The sequence below is a fragment of the Mus pahari genome, chromosome 12 (genome assembly GCF_900095145.1).
Source record: "Mus pahari chromosome 12, PAHARI_EIJ_v1.1, whole genome shotgun sequence".
In the NCBI taxonomy this organism is placed as follows: Eukaryota; Metazoa; Chordata; class Mammalia; order Rodentia; family Muridae; genus Mus; species Mus pahari.
In genome coordinates, this window is record NC_034601.1 from 49,584,608 (window position 1) to 49,595,541 (window position 10,934).

At 40.0% G+C, this 10,934-nt stretch overlaps 1 protein-coding gene across 2 annotated transcripts in view; it reads right to left on the reverse strand.

The window, feature by feature from the left end:
- Positions 1 to 5,434: 5,434 nt before the first annotated feature.
- Positions 5,435 to 10,934, reverse strand: part of Cep97 (centrosomal protein 97) — a 30,501-nt gene continuing 25,001 nt past the window's right edge. For both annotated transcript variants that reach the window (XM_021209452.2, XM_029544890.1), the window contains exon 11: positions 5,435 to 7,394. In XM_021209452.2, coding sequence (XP_021065111.1) covers positions 6,693 to 7,394 — 702 coding nt within the window. In that variant the 3' untranslated portion in view covers positions 5,435 to 6,692. The remainder of the gene's footprint in view (positions 7,395 to 10,934) is intronic.

Here is a 10,934-nt window from a genome sequence, read left to right on the forward strand (position 1 = left end):
AGGAAGGAAGGAAGGAAAGAAGGAAGGAAGGAAGGAAGGAAAAGAAAGAATATGGAGAGTAGTTAGGTATCATATGTTGGGTACAGAAAGGATCAAGGATCACCAGCCAGAGGACATCCATTCATGAGTACGAAGGGCAGGCACCTTCAGAGGCTAAGGCATGAGAGGCTAATACCTTCAACATACCTGTGCCTTTATTCTCAGCTAAAACTTTGCAGTCCAGGGCTGGCAAGATGGCTCAGTGGTTAAGAGCACTTGCTCTAAGAAGAGGACCTGGGGTGAGTTTCCAGCACCCCCACACATGGTGTTTCACACTATTTGTAACTCCAGTACCCCCTTCTGGCCTCCATGAGCACACACATGTGATGCGTAGACACACATGCAAACTAAACACCCATATTTTTACACAAGTAAAAATATATCTTTAGAAAAGCAAACACTAAAAACCATCATCCAAAAATTATTTATAGAACTTGATAGCACAGGCTGATCACGCGCAGAGGCATTTCTGCCCATGATTTTAACACGACCTAGAGCTAAGCACACCTAAAATATGTCCATTGTTTCTTTTAAATTATGACTTGAAACTGATAGTGTTCAGGAATGTACTTCTTTCTGTTTGTTTTGTTTTGTTGAAAGGGTTTTGGTGTAACCCTGGCTGTCCTGGAATTCACTCTGTAGGCCAGGCTGACCTCGAACTCAGAGACCCTCTACCTCCCCAGTGCTAGGATTAAAGCTACAGCACCAGCACCAGGCAGGAATCTACTTCTTAACTGAGCATGTTTCTAAATGAACTCACCCCCAAATGACTACATAGAGGTCCCTGGGATAAACTCCCAGAGCTTCTTTTGTGGAGAAAGGACAGTGCTTTGGGAAGGAGTCTCATGCTTTCTAAATACGATGTCAACACTCTAAATTTTCTGAAGTAAAATTGTTCTGAACTTTATCTACCAATTAACTGTGAGCACAATGAGTAATAACTTTGGCTACTAATCACTGAAATAACCAGATATCACACCTAAATGTATAAAGCGTTTATTTAAAATTAGACAAACTCAAATACAAATGAAGAGCACAATATAAAATAGAAAGCCTTCATAAAACAGACTTCAGCCACCTTAAGTCTTACTGTTTATACTAACATTGAAAAAAAATCAAGAAATAGTGCAAAATCAAATTATTTTTAAACTCTTCTTGCCGACACTAATGATATTCTGGAACACAGGGTTGCGATGTCGTAAAGTGGTACTGTGCTTGTCTAGCATGTTAGTACCACACACACAAATTATTACAAAACATCCAAAGAAATGTACTAACAAGGCCATTCTAAGGAGTAATCCCCTCTATCCACTAAAATTAATAAAATAATTAAAGTCTAGTGTAATTCCCACCCATTAACAATAAGAAGTGCCTCATCCTAAAAAGATGAAGATCTGGCCATCACTGGGAATAGAGGCCCCTTGGTCTTGCAAACTTTATATGACCCAGCACAAGACAAGGCCTGGGCCAAGTAATGGGAGTGGGTGGGTAGGGGAGCAGGGGCGGGGGGGGGGTATAGGGAACTTTCGGGATAGCATTTGAAATGTAAATAAAGAAAATAATAATAAAAAAATAATAAATAAAAAAAAGAAAGAAAAAAAAAAAGATGAAGATCAATTTCTCTCCAGGACTATGAGGCCCACCTTGTTTACATGATGTTTAACTGTAAAACGGCACAATAGACTTTACCACTAAAATTTACAATTTAAATGTTTCTGTGCCGATAGTCCCAACTACTATGGAGGCTAAGGCAAGAGGATCATTTGGGACCAGGAGTTCAAGACCAACCCTAGGCAACATAATGAGACCCTCACCTCAAAAAAGGAAAAAAAATTGAAAATGTTCCTTACAAACTACTTCTGCTTCACTTCAAGAACAAGGGCACCATGGTTGAGCATGGTGGCACACGCCTTTAATCTCAGCACTTGGGAGGCAGAGGCAAACAGAATCTCTGAGTTCTAGGCCAGCCTGGTCTACAGAGTGAGTTCCAGGATAACCAGGGCTTTTTAGAAAGACCCTGTCTCAAAAAAATAAAAATACTATGTATTTAAAGTTAAAAACATAACTACAATAAATTTCTTTTAACACAGATGTGGCAAAATAAGACTATACATTAAACAACCATGTAGCTGAGCCTCTTTTTTCTTTATGAGCGGGAACTAATGCAATGACTGCATTTCCCCTTCCCACTTCAGGAAAAATATACATTATTGTTATAAATCCAATCTTAATATCTTACATTAAAAAATTACCAAGAGAGATAGTATAATATTTAAAGCTGTATGTTCCCGAAAGCATTTATGAAAAGTAGAAGACTTGCCATAAATAGATAACAGAAAAGTATGCCATTGTGATGCTTGTGTTTTGAAAATAACCTAAACTAAATTAAGGAAAACATACACTCAAGAACAGCACCGTATAATCAAAGAACAGTTATTTACAAATAACCATGTGGCCAAACAATTTCTAAAACATGCATACTATAGCGCCCTATATAGTTAGACATATAAGGGCAAACTATTTGACTATCATCAGCTGTCATGATTAGATCTTTCTCACACCAGGAGAGTAAAACTCTTACCATCTATTGCTCTATAAAAGGCAACATGAAACATCAAATTCGGCATTTCTTGAGAAATTTTTATCTACTTTGGTAATCTATAAGATTAGCTCTCATCAAATAAATGATTAAGATCCAGTGATTCTTTCCTAAAGTTTTAACTTTACTATTGCTGTTGGTGGCCCAGGTTAGCCGGAATCTCACTATGTAGCTGAAGGTGACCTTGAACTCTCAGATCCTCCTGCCTCGGCATCCCAAGCGCCGTGATTACAAGTGTGAATCACTGCTGGGCTGTGATGCTGCATGCCTTTAATTCGAGTACTCGTTAGGCAAAGGCAGGAGGATCTCTGAGTTAGAGGCTAGCCTGGTCTACAGAGCCACGTCTCAAAAAACAAAAAACAAACAAAAAAACCAAGTGTGTATTGCCATTTCCTGCTGCTACTATTGCTCCATACAAACAATTCTAAGAAAGTCCCATTTGTTTTTTTGGAGAACATTCATTCAAGGTTCTGAAAGATTTAACTGTTTGCTACAACTCTGCCATTAAAGGGCCTCTCTTAAAAGCTGTTTTTCCTGTTTAAAATGCAGCAACTTACTCACTCCTGTAAAGATGAATAGAGAAGGTGTATGGAAAGCTTGAAATATACAAACATGTCTTCAGTTTACTGCTGACTACCACAACTGTACACAAGCTGGTTATCGTCCCTGGGTTTCTGTTTCTTCTTCAAAATGAAATAGTCAGTTCCTGTTATAAGGCCAGCATCTCTTTTACATTGTATAATAATAATATTGATAATAATAATAAGAATAATAATGGCAATAGATAATCTCAAGATTCCTTCTGATTTTCACATGGTATGACGAGTTTTGGGGGAGGGTTGGAGGCTTGGGGGGGGGGTTGTTTGGTTGGTTTGCTTTGGTTTTTTGAGACAGGGTTTCTCTGTGTAGACCAGGCTGGTCTCAAACTCAGAGATCTGCCTGTATCTGCCTCCCACAGGCTGAGATTAAAGGCATGTGCCAATATTGCCTGTCTATGTGGTATGAGTTTATGCTTCTGCAGTAATTCCAAGTGATAATCAAATACTCCATAATACGAGAATTTATCTGAGTCAAAACAGCACAACTGAACAAAATCTCTCCCATCAAAAAAAGCCAAGTTCAAAGTTCAACTCCACAGACTCCCTGGTCTGATCCCTTCCCAGCCAGATTAAAAAATAACCCAGAGTCACATAAATTACTATCCCTTAGTTACATAAGTTACCTTTAAATTATATAAACCAATAAAAATGTTAGGTCTCTGCCTTAGTTTCCCTACATTCTGGCATATTGCATTTTCACCTACATTCAAGAGCAGAGATGCAGCTCAAAGCAGGCTACTTCCCACTCCCGTACTTCTAAACGTAGATAAAAGAAGAGAGAGGTAAAACAGAATGTGAGTAATTATCAGATTCTGCCAAGTTTTTCACAAAAATATGTTGAATGCCATTTTCAGACTAGAAAAACAGACAAAAGAACAATAAGTTCTGCTGACAGTGTCTATCGGATGAAATGGCTGGATCTGCCATTACTTAAGAAAAGGAAGAAGCAGTTACCAGAACGCACTCTGGGACACTCAACCGTGGCACTGGAGCCACTTTTCTGAAATTAATGTGCCATGAAACAGTTTTGGTGCTACCACAGTGAAATGCTTTCCTTTACCTGTGGGCAGCAAATGAGGCACTTAACTGTAAAAATAGAAAAATAAGAAAAATTCTTATTGCCTATTGAAAAAGAAATAAAAAAGGTAGGGTTGAAGGACGGCTCACAAACACCTGTTAGCTCCAGGTTCAAGGGAGCTGACACCCACCTCTGGCTTCCTCCAGCAGGCACACACATACATAAATACTCTTCCTTTCACATATACACACACAAATTCTCACACACAAACACACACTCTCACTCTCACACACACACACACACACACACACACACACACAAGCTCTCACATACACATATAAGTTCTCACACATATACAGCACACACTCTCATACACACATTCTCATACACTCACACAGATACCATCACACACACAAACACACACATACAAATTATTTTTTAAAAAATGCAAAATTATAAAAGGTAATTATTATTCAGAGTTAAATTTTCAGTTTTAATCCATTAAGCGTTCAATAGTGAACATCTATACTAGAGGAAATAGTTTGAAGTCAAGACTTGTTCTGTTTATAAAACCCAGAAAGCATGTCCTTTTCAAAGGCGTCTGGATTTCTGAGAATGAAATTCGAGCCTTCTCAACCTGAGTGCTATGTATTTATGAATTCAGCTCACTATAACATAGAGCGATCTGTTCCTCTCAGCAAGTACCTTGTGGTCCTCAACTCTATTCTGGAAGGACCAGAACTTTTGTTTTATATTCTTTCAATTAAAGGGCTCTAATGGTTTTAATAGAATAATGGATGATATTAGCACCTACTTTTAGAGAACAGAAGTACTGTCAGAATTTTAAACAGTTGCTTGTCCACAGTTGGAACAATCAGATCTGTGTTATGCTATTTAATGATAGCAGAACTTTCTAAGAGATATAATGCCAAGCTCCTAAATGTCACCTTTGATTGACAGGTAGACCTTCACCTTCAAACACAATATTATTTCTGAAGATTTTTTTATTCTTTTCTTTTCTTTTTTCTTTTCTATTGTTGTTGTTAATGCTGCTGCTTTTACTGTTTTGTTGGGGTTTTTTGGTTTGTTGTGAGACAAGGTCTCATATGTAGCCCTGGCTGACCTGGAACTCACTAGTAAACCAGGTTGTCCTTGAACTCAGGGAGCCGCCTGTTTCTGCTTCCCAAGCACTGAGATTAAAGGCATGCGCCACCAAGCCCAGCCTGATTTTTTTTTTTTCTTAGTCACCAGTAAATTGTCCTTCAAATGTGGCACTTTTCAGAGATTAGATAAAAAAAAATCTTTAAAAAAAAAAAAAAATTTGCAGTCTATCAGGATTTTAAACGTTCTTCACTATGGGACAAAGGTCACAAGTCAAATAAGGACTGAGACACAGCTCCATGGGACAGAATTTACCCAGCATGCACATGGCTGTAAGTCCTGTGGTCCACAGACACACACACACACACACACACACACACACACACACACACAAAGTGAAATGTAGCTTTGGCTCTTCTGGTGAAGTATATATAGAAATAAAAACAAGAACATAATGATGAAAACACATTGATTTCTTACAATCTATTTCTTCCCAAAGTATTGGCACATAAATGTCAATAGCCTAAAAGAGTCCATAGTGAAAAGAGACATTTGAGCAGCATGGTCCCAAGTGACTAACTCTGTCCCCTTTCTCAGTCTCAAAGAGAAAGATCCTTGCCCAAGCATGCTTGATCTTAATCCTGATAGAATACCTTACTTCAAAACTGATTCACAAATCAGCTAATGTTTGTCATGAGGCAACTTAATCACCCACTTAAAAGTCCATGATCTAGGAGTGAGGTGAGCAGTTCAGTGGCCGGTCACATGCTTACCATTCTCCAGGCTCAGACTTTAACTGGCACACACACACACACACACACACACACACACACACACATGCACGCGCGCACAAAACCTTATTCTCCCTAAGTGTTCTTATACAAGAAGGCTTTCCTTACTTAACACAGAGGGTGGAAAGCCACGGTTTTAGTCCAAGGAGTCTGCCTGGGAAATTTCAGTTGTCAATACCCTCACCCTAGCCATGCCTTACATATTACATCCCTTACTATATGATTAAGAGGAACCAAGTTCTCATATTTAAATCACCAAAACTACTGCAAGAAACTGTTTCTGAAAGGCAGTACAGATGTAAAGGAAACATTATTGGTGTAATTATTAAGAAATAAAGTGCATATGCCTTTTAATATCAATATTGTTTAGTACAGTAGTACAACGAAAATGAAGACGTAGTTCAGTAGCTAATATCTAAAAAGTGTGGGACAAGAATACAAGTTGGATATAAATAATAACAAAATGGGGGAAAGGGTTGCTCCCCTGCAAAAGAGACACTTGAAAACATTAAGAAAATCGAATTGAATTTCTGCTCCCCAGTTAATCAGACAGGCTGCACAGTGACACCCACATGCAACCCCTGAAAGGCAGCGTCACACTCCGGAGGCTGCCCTTGGGCTTCTTCGTTTAACTGACAATTCTCTGGCGTCTGGCTAATTTCATCCTGTAAAGCAGGAGCCACTCTATGAGTCTCGCTGTCAGAGGAGGCGTCTAATCTTTCCGGAGAACAAGCGAGGTGACGCTTACCGTCTCCTGCCACATCGTCAGATTCTGCCGCCTCAGCAGCATCGTCCAGCTGCTGGACCGAGGTTAAATACTGTTGGAGCAAGGTGTTGTCCTGCTCACTGACAGAGCTCTCCCTACTGCAGTCACTGTGCTCCTCGGCTGTGGCCTCTGAGTTCCCGGCTTTGACACATTTCACCGTGTCAACCGAATTCCCCAACACAGAGTTTTCGCTGCTTTCTATCGAACTCTTTTCAAAATCCAAAGAGTCCTGCAGACAGGGAACTTGCTCTGTCAGGGAGGAGTGAAACCCAGAGTCGGGAAAGTCTGGCACTGATCTCCCTTGAGCAGCTTCATCCTCAGCAATGAGCCAATTCGAACTCTGATCCGAAGAGGGGTCCTGATGTTGTGGAAATAACGGAGGCTTAGGTGACACCAGAGTACTTGATATAGGAGGCACATCAGTATGCCAGGAAACCAGCCGCTGCTCCACTGTCTGCTGCCAAGCTTGTAGAGATCTTACCTGGAAGGACATACAGTTTTAGAAGAAAGTAAATAGCCTGTCTTTTAAAAAATGTCCAGAGCTTCCCTGACGCCCCCCTCCCTGAAGTCATGCAGTTGCCTGTATTCATTACTTCTCTAACCCCTCCACAGGGCTGACCCCAGCCTAATTGGGCAGGCACAGTGTTTTGTGTCCTTGGTAGCAAAGAGCAATCCCCAGCACAAGAGGAAGGCCATAGCAGTTCTCTTGCTTCACAGGAGCATCCTTCTCACTCACTAAGGGGTCGATAATGTGCAAAATATAGACCAACATCTAGTCAATAAGAGATGATTAGCACCTAAGTGGATCTTCTACAATCAGTCTATTTTAGATAGAGATGCAGACATAGGGTTTCTGTTTATTTTAAAATGTAGTATTCATAACTTTCTAAAATGACTAAAAATAGCCCAAGTTCTTGACAATATGACCCTTTATATTTTAAAGTTATAAACATAATTTCAATTTTTTACTATAAAAATTGCAAGCTGAGTGGTGGTGGCACATGCCTTTCATCCCAGCACTTGGGAGGCAGAAGCAGGCAGATCTTTGACAGTTTGAGGACAGCCTGGTCTACAAAGTGAGTTCCAGGACTGCCGGGGCTACTCAGAGAAACCCTGTCTCACAAAACAAACCAATCAAGCAAACAAAAACAGCAACAACAAAAAAGCAAGCAAGGGTGGGAAAGGGCTCAGCAGTTAAGGCGTGGTGGTGCACGCCTTTGATCCCAGCACTCGGGGGGCAGAGGCAGGCGGATTTCTGAGTTCAAGGCCAGCCTGGTCTACAAAGTGAGTTCCAGGATAGACAGGGCTATACAGAGAAACCCTGTCTCAAAAAACCAAAACCAAAAAAAAAAAAAAAAACACAAGCTATTCTTGACTGTGGGAGCGAGCAGTCCCCAATACCCACGCAGGTCACAACTGTACACCCACATGGCAGGTCACAATGGTCTGTATCCCCACACCCACTTGTGGCGCCAAGGGCACTATATACACACACATAGGTCACATGCACTTGGGCAAAACACCCATACACTGAAATCTTATTTCTTTTAATTGCAGCATGCATGAGGTCCTGGTTTCAAACCCCAGCACTACATAAATCAGTTATAATGGGGCACACCTGTAACCCCATCACTTGGGAGATGCAGGCAGGACGATCAGAAGTTCAAGGTCACCCTTAGCTAGAGTGAGTATATGGCTAGGCTGGACCACATGAGAACCTATCTCAAAAATAGAGTAAAATAAAATAAAATGAACTGGATAAAGACAGTTGGGGAGAGGAGAAAGCCAAATAGAGAAGTTTTAGTTTCACTTTGACTACTCTCCAGGGGAATTTCTTGTCTGTTTTTTGAGGTAGGTTCTCACTACACAGCTCTGTGCCATCAAGGTACTTTCTGATAGTAGTCTAAAATATATCTTTTCAGAATTTTTTTTATATATTTTCAAATACGTATAGTTTTCATATCTATTTTTAATTTTTAATTTTTCTTTAGTTCTGGAGAGGGGCACATAGAGCCTGCAGGAGCTGGTCCTTACCTCTCATCACGTGGTCTCAGGGTTCAAACTCAGCTTGGCTAGCTTGATGGCCTGCAGCTTCATCCAGTGAACTAGCTCACTGGCCCTCAGAGAGCTGGGAAAGCAGTGCTGCTCAACCTTCCTAATGCTGTGGCGCTTTCATACAGTTGCTCGTGTTGTGGTGACCCACAACCATAAAATTATTTTCACTGCTAATTCGTAACAGTAATTTTGCTACTGTTATAAACTGTAATGTAAATGTCTTAGTCAGGGTTTCTATTTCTGTACAAACATCATGACCAAGAAGCAAGTTGGGGAGGAAAGGATTTATTCAGCTTCCATTTTCTCATTGCTGTTTATCACCAAAGGAAGTCAGAACTGGAACTCACACAGGTCAGGAAGCAGGAGCTGATGCAGAGGCCATGGAGGGATGTTACTTACTGGCTTGCTTCCCCTGGCTTGCTCAGCTTGCTTTCTTATAGAACCCAGGACTACCAGCCCAGGGATGGCTCCACCCACAATGGACCCTCCCACTCTTGATCACTAATTGAGAAAATGCCTTACAGCTGGATCTCATGGAGGCATTTCCTCAATGGAGGCTCCTCTTTGATAACTCCAGCTTGTGTCAAGTTGACACACAAAACCAGCCAGTACAGTAAATGTCTGATATGGAGAATATCTTATATGCAACCCCTGTGAACAGGTTATTTAATCCCCAAGGGGTAGAGACCCACAAGTTGAGAACCACTGCTTTAAAACCAAATGTATGCTGAATTCTGCCTCTTGAAGTTATTATTTAGCATTATTCTGAGGATCTTTCCAGTCCATATTCCTACTTCATCCATTTTAATTGTCTCATAGTATTCTGTAGTACTGTTGCTTTGTGTTATTTTTATAATTTAACCAGTTCCCTAGTAATGGTAAATTTAAAAAAAAAAATCTTTAAAATTATCTTTTAATTTTATAAGTTGTATATAATTATAAAAACTTATTTGTTAAGATATGCCTAAGAAATTATTATTAGGAAGTTTTTAATAGAGCATTTCAGTATTAGTGGTACTGTAATATTTTAAAGTTTTAAAGTACTAGTAAAGCCAAAGCCTTAAACGTTTTAAATGACTTCAGTCGGGGCTGGTGAGATGGCTCAGTGGTTAAGAGCACTGACTGCTCTTCCGGAGGTCCTGAGTTCAAATCCCAGCAACCACATAGTGGCTCACAACCATCTGTAATGAGATCTGACATTCTCTTCTAAAATGTCTAAAGACAGCTACAGTGTACTTACATATAATAACAAATAAATCTTTTTAAAAAAAAAAATGACTTCAGTCTCTGGGACCTTGATTCCTGCTTACTTAAAAAGTTAAGGAAAGACATGACTGACCAAGGCCTTTATAAATCCCTTATTAGATGGTCTCAAAAACTGATCTGTGAAGAAAGACGAAGGATCTTGGAAACATCAACAACTTTTGAGGACTTAAGGCCTGCCAATATATGGAAGAGACAGAAAGTTTAAAACCTATTAAGAGAAGATAGAGCCTAAAGCAATAGGGCCTAAAGGTCAACAGTGCATTCTCAGAACAGCTAGTTCACTCTCAAGATAAGTTAATTCATTCTCGGAACAAGTTAGTTCATTCCCAGGATAAGTTAGTAAGTAAAATTTTCTGTGCTCTTAAAAGAAATATAAGTTGAGTAGATTCATCTTTGCTTTAGGTGAGGGGAACAGTAAAAGTTGATGGGAAAGTGTTAATTCTTAGTTTCTACTCTTTATGGAAAAGTTGTATAGGCAGGACCATCCTGGCATAAAGACAAAAGATTATGGCATAAAGACAACTTAAAATACATTGTGAGCACGTTGAATCGGAAGGTGATAACATGCAGAGGTTATACTTCTGTTAAAAGTTTGGATTCGAGCCGGGCATGGTGGCGCACGCCTTTAATCCCAGCACTTGGGAGGCAGAGGCAGGTGGATTTCTGAGTTCGAGGCCAGCATGGTCTACAGAGTGAGTTC